The 18,253-nt window shown below is 40.1% G+C and overlaps 1 protein-coding gene across 1 annotated transcript; it reads right to left on the minus strand.

The window, feature by feature from the left end:
- Positions 1 to 380: 380 nt before the first annotated feature.
- Positions 381 to 8,332, minus strand: LOC122313213 (short-chain dehydrogenase TIC 32, chloroplastic-like). Its single transcript, XM_043128005.1, has 8 exons — positions 8,095 to 8,332; positions 7,301 to 7,532; positions 7,043 to 7,122; positions 6,717 to 6,870; positions 5,470 to 5,548; positions 1,787 to 1,871; positions 1,339 to 1,385; positions 381 to 772 (listed from the first exon to the last, which is right to left on the minus strand). Exons 1-8 carry the CDS (start codon positions 8,198 to 8,200, stop codon positions 614 to 616), a joined length of 942 nt encoding a protein of 313 aa, XP_042983939.1. The 5' UTR covers positions 8,201 to 8,332; the 3' UTR covers positions 381 to 613.
- Positions 8,333 to 18,253: the final 9,921 nt, after the last annotated feature.

The raw sequence follows: 18,253 nt of genomic DNA on the forward strand, positions 1-18,253 counted from the left end.
ATATTCCCCGCTCCATTCCGGCACTTATCATCCACAGATGCTCAAAGGTTACATTCATTTTTTCCCCACTCGCTCAGCTCAATCAATCAACATTTTCTCAACGATTGTAGTTTAGAGCTGTACCATGACTTTCAAGGACGACATATATTGCTATTTTCATCTCTTTACGCCGGTGCTTCGCAGAAATCAGATGTTATAAGAATGGCAGGTCTCTACTTGAATTATTATAAATTATAAATTAAAAAAAAAAAGGTAGCAAACCTTTTTCCACTGATATGACTACCATCAAAGTGATCAATTCACCAGGCCATTCAACAAGATAAATATTATTGTGCTTTTGTAACCCTCCCACAAAAAGTAGGTGTACCAATAACAATTGCTTTGCTTGAGAAAATAACTTTATTATTCAACTACATAATCAGGAAAACAGACCGTTATACTTCTTTCTTCTACCAACTTAAGAAATGGGGGAATCAGGAGAATATGCACACACGCACATATATATAATAAGACTCTTCGATTCAGGACATGATAAATATAGTTTTAATAATGTCATTTTGACTATATATTTTCAAATGGGAAGTATGAAAATCTTTGATGAGTTATGAGTACATCATCTAATCAAATTCATGCTGAAATCCCAGAGTTTCTTTGCCAACTCAATGTCCCTACCCTGTGTGCTTGCCTCGGATAGGTTACTGTCCACAAAGAATTCGCCACTCACCCCCTTAACTTGAGGGTGCATGGCCGCATAACAAGTTGTCGCAGCTCCCTGTGATCATATATAAAGAATCAGAAGCAAGAACTTCTTTGTAATGAGATGATGGCTGGATTGCAATCCCAGTAACACCCACGTGAACTTCCAGATTTTCATTCATTTTGTTGGAAACTAGGATTACAGAGCATTTAGTATCAGACAAGACAGCTACCACTGTAATGGTTATGAAAGCATGTACAATATGTTCGCCATATTTTCATGAGACCTCATCTAAACAATACTCATAGACAATACTTAAATATAGGATTTGTTGGCGAGTATATATAGGATCTTCTTCTTGAAGCATGGATCTTCTTGTATAACAAACAGGAGATTGAATAGTTTTAGAGAGAATACGTTAACAATAACAAGCTCTCCCTCATTGACCCTTCTTTGGCATCCAGACAATGAGAGCAAAACTCAAGATGTCTATCACTTTCACGAGAGAAAGGCAATTGAGAATTTAGATTCTATTTGAACATTTAAATGAAGTGAATATCATCATAGTTCCCTGAAAATGTACGGAGCGTTCACAAATATTAATTGATTCAGCTAACAGGTATAATTAAAATAATGCTTACCTGCTGAACGTTTTTAAGCACAAATCTACCAAGCTTATCAACAAGACCTGCACCAGAATAAGATAGCTATTAACCCGTGATATTTTGAATCAATCATGAAAGGAGTCATCCATGACCTTTGAGATTTTACACATTCTAATGTATCAGCCTGCATATTTACAATAGCGAAAATAGTCAATAGCTTTCTCTAAACAATCAAAACATCTCCAGCAATAGGGGTTTCAAAAACCTGTGAAAAGCCAATATATGAAAACATGGAGGAACTGCTGCATAATTTCTGAAAATATATCATGGTATATTCACATGTATGGCTATGTTTACTCAAAAAAACTAAAAATCCATAGGATTGAAATAAACTAGGAAATTCAGTGGAAACTACAGTTCCACGATACAACTACACCTACACCTACAAACACGTATTTATAACGAGATTCAATAAAGTGGGTACCATTCACAATCTTGTTCTGGCGAAAAAGATTGGTGACAATTGCGCCAGGGTGAAGTGAATTTGCAGTTATATCCACCCCATCTTCCTGTTCAAGAAACAAGCACCGAAATAATGGATTCAACTTCAACATGACTTCATACAGACAGAAGAGTAAGCTCAGGTATGTGTATATTAATATATATATATATATAAAAGCTGATACTGTACATGTCGGACAGAAAATAGCCTCTGCCAAGGACCTTTTCTGAAACTGTACATAAATATTACATGTAATAGGACAATGACAAATAACCTTGACAGGCTCTATACTTGTTGACTTTTTAATTGGCACACAGTGTTCGAGAACAAAATCCTGACTAATCTTGGGGTTGCGCAGCCCCATGTTAAGGAGTTTCCCACAAGTGCACCTCAGGTAATTCAAAGAGGAATTCTGCCATGGCCTTTAGAAACTGTTTGCACCCAAAAAGATTCTAACCTTAGACCTAGAGGGAGCATACCACTAAGACTTGAGCCCTGACCACTCAAACCCTTTGGAGTTAACTTGTTAATTGTTAGTTGGAGGTTCAAGTCTAAACTGCAGGAGAAGATACAAAGTTCAACGAAACAAAAACTTCAGCAAAATGTCACCACAGAAGTTCATCATTTTACAACAAAATATCACTGTTGCTCCTAAAGATCAAACCACTAGGAAATGATTAATATATATATATCTTTATGCACAATAAGCAAGACTCTGACAGTCAAATTTGAAATTTCCCTCATAGTCCACAATTGTAAATTCCCTTCAAAGACTTATTATTGTACTGCGACTATTGAAGAATGAAACATGATACTCTTTATTAACTAAACAAAGGGTTTGTAAAAAGATAGCATGGTAGGAAGCCAGAATACAATCATTTGGAGAAAAGAAGCACTTGGATTAATTATAGGCCAGATAGCCTGCTAGTCATAAACAGATTGCATTCCACATAATCTATCACCTCAGCTTCTCTTTCTTAGCAGGTCAGCGTGGTGTTTCCATTCAAAGGTGCTTATTTCCCACTAAAAGAGAATGAAACCATAGTGCGCTTAAGTTTGTTTTTTCGTGGCAAGTATGGTACTGTTAAGCCACTAAATACTACATTGTAAACAAATTTATATGCCCAGAAGTCTGAAGACACCTGTAAAGGAAGGACTCAAAATAATCTTAGGATCTATTAGTCACAGTTGTTCCATATAGAGCAGCATTACACAGCGTAAAGCATATAAGGGACAAAGGGGTCCACATGTATTATCAACTAAAATTCTCTTAACATACCAAAATTTCTAACATAAATCTCAAACCATGTTGGAAGACTGAAATCCTGTCTTCATCCCTCTTTAATGATAACCAACACACATGTAGATCCTATTTCATTCCTGTTATAGGACACTCAGTTGACTGCATGTACTCAGACACACAGCAGAAATCTTTTTCTTAGTTGTCACAGGAGGGAAGTGTTGACTTGTTGCTCTTTTTTTTAGTCCCACACCGATGGAAAGAAAATAGAGCGCATAGGCCCAGAACTATAAATAAAAGGCTTAGCCTCTTAGTTTAAGTGCACCAATTGAAAGCTTATCTAATAACTTTTGACTTTAGTTAAATTCCTCTATTAGCCCTTTTTGTAAAAATGGAAAGAGGTGTAAAGTTAAAGTTATGCTAGTGGGGAAGCTTTGTGGGTGTGTTTGGGGTGAGGACAAAAATTGTATGATTGTAACAATTTTTCACATAATGGATTTTTTTCTTTGAGTCTGGTGGTTTTCTCCTGTTTAGGAGTTTTCACGTAAAATCTTGTATTGTTATTATTTCTCTATTTTTCTTGTTATTCCTACAAATGGTAGATCTTAGGGAGGGTGAATTTGGTAGGTCCAAAATTTCCAACAATTGGTATCAGAGCCACTAAGTTTTTTTTGTGGGGTAGAGCTTTGGTATGGTAGTGTGGATACGTACAGCCTAAAGAGGTTCTATCTAGAAGATTGAAAATTTTAAGCGTGTCCATTACATTATGACCCTCCAATCTTTCCTGAAAACTTACTTAGTGAGGTACTATTCATTTTTACGGTAACTTCATCAAAGTAATGTCAGGAAGTAGTTTCAAATCTTATCAGATTTGAGGTGGAGAAATTTGATGGGAGAATCAATTTTAGCTTATGGCAAGTACAAGTTAATGATATTTTGATTAATCAGGATTACACAAAACGTTGAAGGGCAAACCAACCCTTGAAGTCAATAGTGATACTAGCGACTGGTGAAACGGCTAGTACAAGGAGCAGGTTTGGCAAATGGCTCCAAGTAAGTAAATGGAGATACTGGTATTGATGCTAATGTTGTCTCTCTATGGAAAAAGAGACATGTATATCCTCATGGCATGCCGCTAATTTCCAAAGTTGTCATGATAGAGGATATGTTAATATTAGCGGGGCAACAAATTTGCACACAGGCATTGGTTTGGCATTGATGCAAAGTGTGTGGTGGAAATTCATGTCGATGGCTGATGAACTTCCAAGGGAAACAAACGTGGAAGTTACACTATAATTTTTCAGCAAGGTTGTTTTTTCGACATGAGCCAAAGTGAAATGCTTGGAATTGGTTTATTCTGAGTGGGTATGCTTTTATGGTGAAGCATGATAGCAGAAGTTATGAAGATCTTCATTGAGGTGGAGTTTGGCTGTGGGACCAGTCAAAGTCGCAAAGTGGAGATTGTTGACTTGTTTCTCTTTTTTTTAGTCCCACACAGGTGGAAAGAAAATAAAGGGCATAGGCTCGGAGCTATAAATAATAGGCTTAGCCTCTTAGTTTAAGTGCACCAGTTGAAAGCTTATTTAGTAACTTTTAATTTTAGTTAAATTCCTCTATTAGCCATTTTTGTAAAAATTGGAAGAAGTGTAAAGTTAAAGTTATGCTAGTGGAGAAGCTTTGTGAGTGTGTTTGGGGCGAGGAGAAAAATTGTGTGATTGTAACAATTTTTCACATAGTGAATTTTCTTCTTTGGGTCTGGTTTTTTTCTCCTGTTTAGGAGTTTCCACGTAAAATCTTGTGTTGTTATTATTTCTCTATTTTTCTTGTTATTCCTGCAAATAGTAGATCTTAGGAGGGGTGAATTTGGTAGGTTCAAAATTCCCAACAGGAAGAACACAAGTAAGGCCCCTCTCCAACTCGCCCACTAAGAAGCTCCCCTCCTGGATGAAATGTCTAAGTAGATAGTAGTGTACCTACATGGTTAGAAACATGCTCTAACTTCTCAATTGCCATTCCTACACTTCAAAGAAGGGAAAAGAAAACCCCATTGGGCTATCCAAGAATATTTCTGATCACTACACCAAGTGAATCACTTTAGCAAGCACACAGAATTTAAGATAAGCTATCATAACTGAAATACGTATCAAAAGCCAAATAAAAATATGAATTTTAGAATTAATTCAATGTTTACTAAAATATAATCCTAAAAATAAATTTATGAAAAATGGAAAAGAAAAGTTGCAAATAAAGGTATATGAGTTGCAGTATTGAGCTATAAAAATCATAAGGATCACAACAAACAATAATGTTAAGTTGGACAGTTGGCGACAATCAGAAAAACTGCTTTTCTTTCATACATAAACCAGAAACTCTTTACTGCAAATAGATCTTCTCTTTCACTGCTCTTCTGTAGAAACTCAAATACCTTGAAATGTCTTGCAAGCTCATTGGCGTGCAAAATATTGGCAAGTTTTGATTGGCCATATGCAGCTAGACTGCTATACCTGTATGTATGAAATTCCAAACACTATCAAATGTATACAAAATTATCTGGTCTAAATATACCGTGAAAATAGAATAAATAAAATAATTAAGTACAGTTAGGAAAAAATACAATGTGACTAAAACTTGTCAGATTTTTAATTCTCAGATTAAGACAGTAACGTACATAAAGGTCAGATACTAATGGTGGATTCCGACTAAATAATTATGTTTTTAATTCACATCATAAAACTTGTTTTTGATAGGTAATACACATCATATAACTTCAAGATTAATAATACTAATATTATCAAGCAATTCATCAGCAAAATGCATTTATGAAGATTGATCTTGCTATGATGAATGGTAGAGGCTGACAAGGTATGAAGTTTGAAAAATAAGAGTTTTTTTGTGAACTTGTTGGGTAGTGATGTGGTCTATTTTGTCAAGTGGCCTAGGGTATCAAAGAGAAGCCCCTGTTTGATTCAATGCTCGATGTGTCCAGGCCCCAGGGCAATTATGTGGACCCAATTACTGGCTTCATGCAGAATGAATGAAGGTTAGGATCATATCTAGGAACACACTTTGATGCGAACGGTATAGGTAATGACCTTTAGGCTATAATACAAGAAAAGTTAGATGCATAACAAAGTACTGGCTTCATATAGAATGAATGAAGGTCAGGTCATATCTAGGAACACACTTTGACGTGAACGGTCTAGGTAATGACCTTTAGGCTATAATACCACAAAATTTGGATGCATAAGATGTACAAGAAATCCATTAAAAGTAGATTAGGGTATCAAAGAGGAGCCACTGTTTGATACAATGCTCAATGTGTCCAGGGCAACCATGTGAACCCACTTACTTGTTCATACCGAATGAATGAAGGTTAGGATCATATCTAGGAACCCACTTGGACGTGAACAGTCTAGGTAATGACCTATAGGCTATAATACCACAAACTTTGGATGCATAACATCTACAAGAAATCCATTAAAAGTACATTCTGTAGATATAAAATGAAAACGAATGACGGAAGTTCTCTATAAAACCAAATAAGCCCCTGACAAATTAAGAAGCAAATACATAATTATTGGGTATCCTAAATGCTGATTTATCTGATAGGAATGGAATATCTTTTTGAAAGTGGAGTCAAATGACAGACTAGTTAAGATGAGATTGTAATACCCATGTTTATCATTTATTCTATCGAAACGGATTCCTTCGCGGTATGAGAACTGGTGAGCTCCTGAGGACACATTAACAATTTTTCCTTCTTTACCACTTTTACGTGCTGTTCTTTTCATAGTGTCCAACAAAAGATGTGTCAAAAGAAAATGACCTGCAAAAGGAAAAGAAATGAGAAAAAGGCAGGACTTAATCCTACACAACTCAATTTGGCATCTAAAGAGAGCATTTGGTCATGATGTAAGACTGATGGGTCATTGAGGTGATTTTTAAACACCGGTTAATAACATCGGTTAGATAATAGATCTCCAATTAATGCAAAATACCTAAGTGATTCGTCGCAAACTGTAGTTCTATGTTGTCCTTGGAGAGCATGAATGGTGTTGCCATAACTCCTGCATTGTTACTTAAAACAGAAAAGACAAGAATCACCCCTTGTTTAATCCCTTAGCTGAGGCTCAAGAAACAGAAACGTACAAAAATGTTTTCATGGGTATAAGCCAGTGCAACAGTAATACATTTATGGACTGGTAAAAACCAACGTGGAAGTATAGCCACCATTACAGCTTGCACCCGTTTCTTACATTAGGATGTTCAGCGGAAGCCCAGAGGAATTGAAATTTGAAGCAAATTTCCTTACAGACGCCATTGAGCTAAGATCTAATTCCATGGCCTCAACCTTGGCTACGGGGATTTCCTTGACTATTGCTTCTCTGACATCTTTACCAGCAGCCATATTCCTAACCGCCATAACTACATGGACACCTCGCATCGCAAGAACTCGGGTAGTTTCAGTGCCAATACCACTAGATGCTCCTGTAATTGGAGGATCCACAAGCAGCAAGTACGCCAGTTAGTGCATGTAGCAAATGGTTTTGAAGAATACGTTACGAATGACGTTTAAAGATACTGACAATTTTTTGTGCAAAACAAGAATTCATGGAAAATCCCCATAAAGTCAAAAAAATAAATGGATTCCGGTTCTACTGATATAAACAGTCGAGATAATTAAATTTTGACCGCCAGAACATACAAATAGCAAAGCACAAGAACCCTGCAGAAACCCCCACAATTCAATAACTTCGTCCGCAAGAATTCTTCTTTCCTTCGAAAATGGAGTCTATTATATTTGAGTGGATGTGTGTTCTACACACCATCCAGAGCCTCGTCACAATTAAAAGAATTTATCATAGAAAACTCTTTTCACATATTCTTTCCAAAATCAAGCAGCAGTCATCTTTGATAGATCAATTTGTCAGAAAACCAAAGACAGATAAAGTTGTCATCTTTCCCATACCATCTACAATAAAATTCCTCCTTCACGGGGAAATGAAATTTAAAAAGAAGAATAAAAAAAAAAAAAAGATAGAACATGAACCTGTTACAATGGCAGTGAGACCAGTCCCATCAATCCCTCGAGTAACTTCCTCTGCCGTGGAAGATGAGGAAAACCCGGATAGCCCTTTTCGGTTAAACGGCCACATTCTCCCTCCCTCTCTCTCTCTCTGAATCTCTCTCAACCTCTGTGTTTGTGCTTCCCTCGACTGTAAGATAGTCGGAAGACTATAAAAGATCAGAATGGCAGCTATGAATGACAAGTGTCGAAGAGTGTGAAATGATGGAGAGGAAAATGATAATGTAGGTTTGAATGGTGACATTAGAATAATTGTGGACAGTAATAAAAAATATATATATAAAATAATAAATAATAATAAAAAATAAATATAAATAATAATAAAATAATAAATAATAATAAAATATTCTAAAAATATTCGTAATACTCCCCTTATCCAAACATAACCAATCGATCACCCGAGCTGCTCACATTCTAAAAAATGAGTTGCGCACCATTGCATGGTCTAATCTAATGCAAAAAGCATTTTGATCGGAAAATTGCTCTAAACAAGGAACATCAATTGCTGCCGTAATGATAAGGAAGTGACATTAGAGGAATTGAGATAAAAATTAAAAATAAAGTAAATTACTATTAAAATATTATTTTTAAATATTATTATTATTTTAAATTTTTTTAAAAAAAATGAAATTATATATTATATTTTTTATATAAATTTAGAAAAGTTATAATCATAAGATGAGATGAGAAGAAATACTTCTTGTATCCAAATCAGACCCGACGAGTGTTCAATAAAGACTACTTCACTATTATTTATAAATTATTATTAATAAGTTCTTTCTTATTTGTTATTATTATTTTTTTATTTTTTATTATTATTCACAAATCATCTAATATCATCTCAACATCAAACGTAATCTAAAATTTAATTCCATAGCAAATCACAAGTCATGAAAAATTTCTATTCATCATCCCTACATACTCCATGTAAGAGGATTTTCCCTCCTTTTCTCTGGCACATATGACATGCCCGCAATAGACTACAAGTGGCCCAGCCTGGCCCAACGATCATTATCTAAAGAAGGCATTGCACTCCTTTGAAGTACTTAGCCCGTAAACTAAACCAACCCATGAAGCAACCCCCGTGCGGGAAAAGAGGGATAGATGGGACTCACCACCTTGATACTCTCCAATAACACCTAACACTCGAGAACTTGTACAGACAAGCGAGCGAGAGATGCGAAAGACCCTCAATCTCCTAACCTAAGGTATGGAGAGACTAGGCAATGATCACCTACATGCTAAAGTCACCTACAGGCTAAAGTCTATTCATGGAGCCACTCCGCATTAATGGCGCCACTCCCCTAACTTTGCACTACATTAATGGCGCCACCCCAGGAGCAATGCCACATTAAAGGATTCTGACCAAACAACAATTGAATTGACATGAGCCCTCTAAGACAAGGTATGAGATGTCCACCCCAAAAATCACATATAAAAGCCGACCCCCAAGTACAAAGAATTCTCTCGAAGCTCTCGTGCTCTAACACAAATTATTAAGTAGATTTACCGACTTTAGAATCGGAGGCTCTACGGCCACCATCGAACTCATCTCCCTTGGTTTCTCGAGTGCGCAGATATGAAGCTCCAGAGTTGCAGGAACCCAGCCCAAAAGTGTACAAAACACGACGTTAAGAGTGGCGTCGTCTGTGGGATCCTTATAGACTTCACGTGTCTTTCGTATGTCTGCAACAACCTGTTCTTAGACAACTCGGAGACAAGAAGAAGTGACATCAGTGAACATGGAAGCGAGGCTCGTGGCGATGGAGCAACCAGTGGAAAAGCTAACTATTGAGGTAGAGACTCTCAAAAAAGAGAATGACATGCTCAAAGTAGCGACCAACGGACCAGAAAATGAAGCGAAACCCAGCAACAACGAACATGTGGAGTCCAGAAACACAAGAGTAGGAGGTGATGCAGAGGCAGAAATGAGGAATATGCAGAGCGAGTTGCGTAACCTCAAAGGGAAGTATGAAGAGATGGCGAAGAGGAAAGGTACATCATCATCAGTAGACCAACTGCTCACCAACACAGCACAGAAGTGATGGTTGTGCCGCTATCCCCTAAGTTTCGAGTTTCCCTCATGGACATGTATGACTCGACCAGGGACCCCCATGAACCCTTTGAGACCTTTTATAGCCCACATGACTCTGCATGGTTTCCTAAGGGAAGTGGCCTATAGGATCTTTCTACTAACTTTGAGGAGATCAACAAGAGTATGGTTTGGGTCTCTAATGCCCGAATCCATAGATAGCTTCGAGGAGCTAGCTCACCTATTCCTTACACAGTTTATGGCAAGCAGAAGGAGCAGATGCCCTGTGGCGTATCTCCTCACCATCAAACATGGGGAAGATGAGGGCCTAAAGACATACTTGTCTAGATTCAACAAGGAGTGCATAACAACAGACAACCTAGATGAGAAAATAACTTTGGTAGCACTATTAGGGGGAGTATGGCCCTAATCTCAGTTCATAGCAGAATTAGCTTGGAGAACTCCAACCACCCTGCAAGAGTTTATGGATCAAGCTGACAATTTTATTAACATCGAGTATATAGGCCTTAACCCATCCCAGGAAGAAAGAACTGGAAAATAACTTTTAGAAAGGGGAAGGCGTTGGGCAAGAGCAAGGCACGCGAGAAGACAGAGAAGAAACTACATGAAAATATGAGGGAAGAAGCCCCTACAAAAGGTCTGGGGTTTCGATTCAACCAAACAACACTCACTATCCAAAAAGAAGATCTGTGCCACTTGAGAAGTAGGCTATAGAAACAATAATCGTCGTTACTACACCTACCACTAGTCGAACACCCACAACACGGAAGATTGCATTTCCTTGAAGGAAGAGAGAGAGGAGATTGAGCAATCGAGACCCCAGTACCTCCTAGCTAGAGACCAAAGTGGGAGCAGAAAATGAGGTCATATGAGAGAAGTGTAGAAAGGCCCAATAGGCCAAGGAGGGAAGGAAGCCCAAGAGGAAGAACAGCTTAACAGAGGCCACCTCATGGTCACTCTCGAATGCCACCCCAAGTAAACCCCCCCACTGGGCAAGATCAAGACCATTATGAGAGGGCTTGCCAATGGGGGCACCACCTCATCCAAAAGGATGGCACACGCCAGCCGGGCACGATACCAAAAGGTGTACTCTGCTGAATACTTTCCCAACAAGCATAGGAGGGGTGATCCTTCACCCATCATCTCCTTTAGAGACGGCCACGAGGAAGGGTTCCTCTACCCCTATGATGATGCTCTGGCGATGACTATGCTTGTTACCAACTTCACCACCAGAAGGATCCTCGTCAACAATAGCAACTCCACTGACATCCTTTTCTAGGAAGCCTTCACTCAGGTGGGGATTGATATCATTCGTCTTCGGCCAGCACCCATGCCATTGAAAGGTTTCTAGAGGGATATGGTCTAGCCAATAGGTAGGCACCCTCACCCTATCTGTCTTACTAGGGAAGGCCCCTTATACGGCCTTAACCATGGCCAACTTCATAGTGGTAAAAGCTCCATCATCGTAAACACCATACTTGGCAGGCTTACCCGCAACAGCTTGAGGGTAGTGACGTCGACTTATTACTTAAAGATGAAGCTTCCGACCCCTTAAGGAGTAGGTGAAATCCGAGGTGAGCAAGTCTTGGAAACAAGTGTGTTACGTACAAGAATTGAAGCCAAAGGATGGCAGGGTGCATGTAGTCCACCACACGGATGATGATCACGCTCTCTTGCCCCTACCTGAACACGCCACAACGGATAGAGAAATCTGAGATGAACAAACCCTCAGGAAGGTAGAGCCGAATGAGCCGCTGGAGTTAATCCCCCTAGACCCAAGCTTCCTTGAAACTATAGCCAGAATTGGTGACAGAATGGCACCTAAAATGAGGTGCGCCATACAACAACTCCTCACAGAACACCTTGATGTCTTCACCTGGAATCATGAGGATATGTCCGGGATCGACTCGAAGATTATGCAACACCACCTGAGCGTGGACCTGGAAGCGAAGGGGGTCAGACAGAAATGCCAAAACTTCAATGCTGAGAAGAACGCCGCCATCGTTGCAGAGGTTGACCTATTACTCGTGACGGGCTTCATATGAGAGGCGCATTACTCCGACTGGCTGTTCAACATTGTGTTGGTGAAAAATCCAAATGGCAAATGGAGAATATGCGTCGACTTCATCAATTTGAATAAGATGTATCCAAATGATAGCTTCCCACTACCCCGCATCGATTAGATCATTGACTCCATTGCAGGCCATCGCATGCTGAGTTTTATGAAAGCCTATTTTGGGTACAACTAGATCAGTATGAACCCTGATGATAAGGAGAAGACTTCGTTCATCTCTGATATGAGGTTGTATTGCTACTCGGGTATGCCATCTGGATTAAAAAACATGGGGGTTACCTATCAATGGCTAGTCAACCGCATGTTTAAAAATCAGATAGGGAAAAATATGAAGGTCTACGTGGCTAATTTGCTAGGCAAAAGTAGGGTCCCTGAGCAACACCTCACCAACCTCCATGAAGCTTTTGCAATATTGCGGCAATACCAAATGAAACTCAACCTGGCAAAGTGTGCCTTTGGAGTGGTCTTTGGGAAATTCCTAGGCTTCATGGTTTCAGAATGGGGAATAAAAGCTAATCTAGAGAAAGTGGAGGCTATACTCCACATGACCACACCTTGGAATATCAACAAAGTACAAAAACTTGCCTGACGAGTAGCGGCCCTTAACAAATTCGTATCGAGGTCCACTGATAAGTGCCTACCATTTTTCAATGGTATTGCGAAAGGCACAAACATGGGATGATGACTGCAACTAAGCATTCGAGGCTCTCAAAAGGTACCTCACCAGCCCTCCACTACTCGGCCAACCAAAGTGTGGAGAGACTTTAATCATGTACTTGACAGTTTCCCCACATGCGGCTTCCTCAGCACTTATATAAGACAAAAGGGGAATCCAAAAGCTAGTGTATTACACCAGCCATGCTTACCGAGGAGCAGAAGCCAGATCTCGTGCATGGACCAGCTCTCATTCACCTTAGTAATAACCACCTGACGCCTTTGCCCATATTTCCAAGTTCACCCGATGAGGGTCCTTACCAAACCCCCCTAAAGAAAAGTTTACAAGACCAGATGCCTTGGGGTGCCTAATGAATTGGACAATTGAGCTGAGTGAGTTCGACATCGAGTATGTACCCCGAAATGGTGTATGAATCCCAGTGATCAAAGTTCACCAGCTTTCCAGAAAAAGCTAAACATGCTCCTTCCTTGAAGCCTGGTAGGTCAACGTTGATGGCTTGTCTTGCCAGGCTAGAGGGGGGAGTGGAGGTGCATATTGCTACGGATACGGGTGAGGAGCATGATTACACTATTAAGCGAGTATGAGGCACTACTCTCTAGGTTGGTAATCGCCAGATCATTAGGCGCTAAAGAGATAGAGGTGTGGGTCAACTCTCAAGTGGTGATCAAACAGGTGTGAAGGGAGTTTGCTACAAATAGTGAAATTTGAAGAAGTACTTAACACTGATGAGCATGAGTGCACCTAGTTCAAATATTTTCAGATCCAACAAGTGTTAAGGTCCAAGAACCAAAAAGTGGACAAGTTGGCATGAGCAGCGTCTGAACAAGAAGAGTCTCCTCTACTAGAACAAACGATGGTCAGGATTGTTGAAGTGCCCGCTATAGGAGTTGAAGTCATGGAGGTAAAGCCGAAAACCCCAGAATGGGCATTGGACATAATCAAGTACGTAGATGCCAACGAGCTGCTAGATAACAGGTGGGAAGCTAGGAAAATCAGGAACAGAATATCACGCTACACCTTACTTGATGGGGTTTTGTACAAGCGAGGTTACTTCACGCCTCTTTTAAGGTGCATCTCATTCAAAGAAGCCTAGTAAGTTTTGGTAGAGGTACACGAGAAAATTTGCTTGGCAGAGGTACGTGTTGGCCCAAGATGCAAAAGAATACATTCGGAAGTGTAGGAAATGTCAAGAGTACTCCAAAGTACCTCATTGCCCACCAGAGGAGTTGACATCAATTACCTAGCCTTAGTCGTTCCCCTAATGAGGGGTTGACCTAGTAAACCCTCTCCCTCAGGGCAAAGGGGGAGTAAAACTTGTGGTGGTGGTAGTAGACTACTTCACTAAGTGTGTAGAGGCTAAACCATTGGCAACGATCACGGAAAGCAACATCACCCGCTTATTGTGGAAGACTGTCATTTGCATATTTGGCATCCCCTACATCATCATATTGGATAACGGAAGGTAGCTTGAATCTGACCACTACCGAGACTGGTGCCGAGAGTTGGGAATCAAATTCTGGTACTCATCTTCGGGATATCCATAGTCTAACGGACAGGTTGAGACAACTAATAAGACGTTGATGGGGATTCTCAAGAAGAAAGTTAGTGACAGGAAAGGCAATTAGGAAGAGGAACTCCTCGGTGTGTTATGGGCATATCGGATCATAGTGAGGACCCCAATGGAAGAAACGCCATTCACTCTCACCTATGAACATGAGGCGATGCCACCAGTCGAGGTTGGGATCCATACCTACAAGGTGTAACACTTTGAGCAAAGCTCCAACAACGAGCAACTAGAAGAATAACTTGACTTGTTGGAGGAGGCCAGGCTTGAAGCAAAAATAAGGATGGTGGTCAATAAGAGGAGAGCTGAATGATATTTCAACAAACGGGTATAACCAAGAGCATTCTGGATAGGTGACGTAGTGCTAAAGCAAAAAGGACGACCACATGAGACGAAGGAAAACTGGGTCCCCGGTAGGAGGGCCCCTACGTGTTTACTGCCAACAATAGCTCGAGCTCTTATTGGCTTCGAGACTCTCAAGGGAATGACCTGCCACACCCCTGGAATGTTAAGCATCTTCAGAAGTTTTATTGTTGGAAAGTGTAAAATATGTACATTATATTACCATGGCCAACAATGTAAAATCTATTAATGAAAGTATGGTTTTTCAAGAATGAATTGTCTCGCCCTGAAACACCCTCTCCAACTGTATCTCAACTCCTTTCTCTAAGAACATAATCTCCATCGCCGACAACATACCGTTTCTATGATATCAACGGGCGGGAGCGGGTCTGGTCCTGAACTGTCCGAGAACTTACCTCCCTATGAGAATCAATAGGCAAGTCCAGCCTTCCCAGCGGCCCGACCTCCCTTGCAGAGGAGAGAGGTACAGCCTCTCGGCTACCAAGTAACTTACCCTAGCCTCATCAGGGCGAAAAGCGAACCTAGCTCCTTAGCTATCTGACAACTTACCTCCTCATGGGACCCAAAGGGATGGGTTACGCCTGAAGGCTGCTTTATCTCTCTCACAGTGGAAAGTGAATCCAGCCTTTGGCTGCTTGACACTTACCTTCCCTGTGAGCGTCAATGGGCGAGAGTGGGTCCAGTCTCAAATTGCCCAGCAACTTACTCCGCACGGGACACAAAGAGATGAGTTATGCCTTAAGGATGCTCTATCCCTCCTGTAATTGAGAGTGGGTTTAGCCTCTCGGCTGTCTGGCAACTTACCTCGACCTCCTTCACTGAGAAGAGCGGGATCAACTCCAACCTCCTCAACACCTACCTTTCATGTGATGTCAACGGGCGGGTGTGGGTCCAATCCCAAACTACTCGACAACTTACCTCCACGTGAGGATTAATAGACGAGTCTAGTCTTCCTGATAGCCCGACCTCCCCCACATAGGAGAGCAAGTACAACCTCTTAGCTCCTCCATAACTTACCCCTAGGGCTGTAAATCGATCTGGTCCGGTGATAAACCGAAATTTTCGATCCATCATTTTCCCCGGACTAGACCAAACATCTATAGGGATCAAACCAAACCGATAGCTATTCGGTCCAGCCTAATTATTTTATTATTTTTTTCTTCTTTTTTTTCAAATAAATTAATAAAAAAGTTATTTAAATTACTAAATCAAAATTAAGTGAATTATTAATGTGGATTATATAACTAACTCATTAAAAATATTACTATAATTATATTTATGATGTTGATAATTAATACTTACTAACTTAGAATTTACTTTTTTATATGCATAACTAATAAAAGTTATACATTTTATATATGGTTAATGAATATTAAATAATTTCATTATACATAGATTATTTAGGTTTGCTTGCAACTTAGGTATTTAAAAATAATTATCTAATTATTTTAATTAAGTGTAAATAATAGAGTATGTATGAATGTATGATGTAAACTATTTACATATAATAACATAAATTATCACATGATTTATGATTTACTTTTAATTGATGGCATATATTATTTTATATTTTATATGATCAATAATAATAAATTAGATGAAAATTATATCATTAGCTTATATAATTACTATATAAAAATAATATATTAAATTATTAAAAATATTTTGAAAATATATATAGGGGCTCGATACGATTCGGTCCGGTTTGGTCCAAAATTTGGAGATCTCGGGATTAGATCGAATTTCATCGGTCCACATATTTTGGGACTAAACCGACTAATCCAAGATTCGGTCCAATCCAATTGGTTTTGCTAATCTGGACCGAATTCTTTACAGTCTTACTGGCCCCGACCCAATCACGGCGAAGAGTCGACCCAGCTCCTTAGCTATTCGACAACTTACCACCTCGCAGGTCACGAATGGATGAGTTATGCCTTAAGGCTACTTTATCCCTCCTGCGATGGATAGCGGGTTCAACCCCTCAATGGCTCAGCAACTTCCCCGAGTTTTGCCAAGGCAAAGAGCAGGATCAACGCTAGCCTACTCGACACTTGCCTTTCTTGTGATATCAAAGGGCGGGAGTGGGTCCAATCTCAAACTGTCCAGCTTACCTCTGCATGAGAAACTAAAGGGAGAGTCCCACTTAGAGCAACTTTACCCCCTCGCAGAAGAGGACAACTTACCCCAACCCCCTTTACGGCGAAGAGCAAACCAACTCCTCAGCTGTCCAACAACTTACCTTTCCAGGGAAACCAAAGAGGCGAGTTCGCAAAAGGCATCCTGACCTCTCCTTGGAAAAGTGCGGGTCTAGTATCTTGACTACTCAACTTTAACTCCCAGGATGTGTCTCCTCCAGTGAAGAGGCGGCAACTAAGCAAGCACCTCAAACTTTAATTATACCCCATCAATACGACCCAAGTTTGCAAACTCCACAATTACAATTACAATTACAATTACAATTACAATTTAGTGTTATTTGTATTGATCCATTCATATAGCTCCCCCCCCCTACCCCTCTCCCCTTCCCCCACCCCCTACCCCCCCCCCCCCAAACAAACGGAACCTGTGGAATACGGGCAAGCTACTGAAATGTACTGGCTTTGGGTAACCCAGGTTGCCTGCTCAATCCTAGTCAAGCCCTCCTAACAAAGGGGAGTGGTGTCGCATCTACTCACCAACTTTACGTAACTGCTCTCGGTCATTACACCCCCTGAGTACAAAAAAGAAAAGGAAAAGGCAAAAACTAAAAAAGGGAGAAACGAGCACAAGAGAAGATAAAGTATTACTCCCAAAATTCATTAAAATTGTTACAAAGTTTACATGTAAATGAAGAAAATAAAAACACAAACACAAAAGAAAAAGACTCAAGGCAATTGGGGTTCAGCTGGCAAGGTTTTCCAAGAGGGTGCTTGGGATTAGTTCCTTTTCTATTTAGGCACCTCGCTTCAATTCTGCTGGGTCTAGAGGAAGGTCCTTCACCTTCAAGGACTTCAAGTCACTATGAAGGTTAACGAATACATGGTCCCTTATTCTCTCCAAGCCTTCTAGATAGCCAAACAGATGTGTGAAAACTTGGCTCGCAACTGAGGGACGGCAGCCTTAACATGATCTATGTGGGAGTGTAAGTTCTCCATAGTTGCTTCACGAGCGGCTATCGTACGATTGGTCTTGGCCAACCTAATCTCCAACGCATCAGCCTCTAACTCCTTCACCCTCTAGGACTTGGCCTTGAAAGAGTCTGATTTGCTCTTCTGGGACTTAGTAAGCTCCTCATATCTCTTCTGGAGCCTGGGCATTGAAGTCGTGCTATTTCCCTAGCCTTGAATTCTTGACCCGAAGCCTGTCCAGCTTCTCTAGTTGGCAATCAAGGGAATCCTAAAGATTGTCCCTCAC

The sequence above is a fragment of the Carya illinoinensis genome, chromosome 6 (genome assembly GCF_018687715.1).
Source record: "Carya illinoinensis cultivar Pawnee chromosome 6, C.illinoinensisPawnee_v1, whole genome shotgun sequence".
In the NCBI taxonomy this organism is placed as follows: domain Eukaryota; kingdom Viridiplantae; phylum Streptophyta; class Magnoliopsida; order Fagales; family Juglandaceae; genus Carya; species Carya illinoinensis.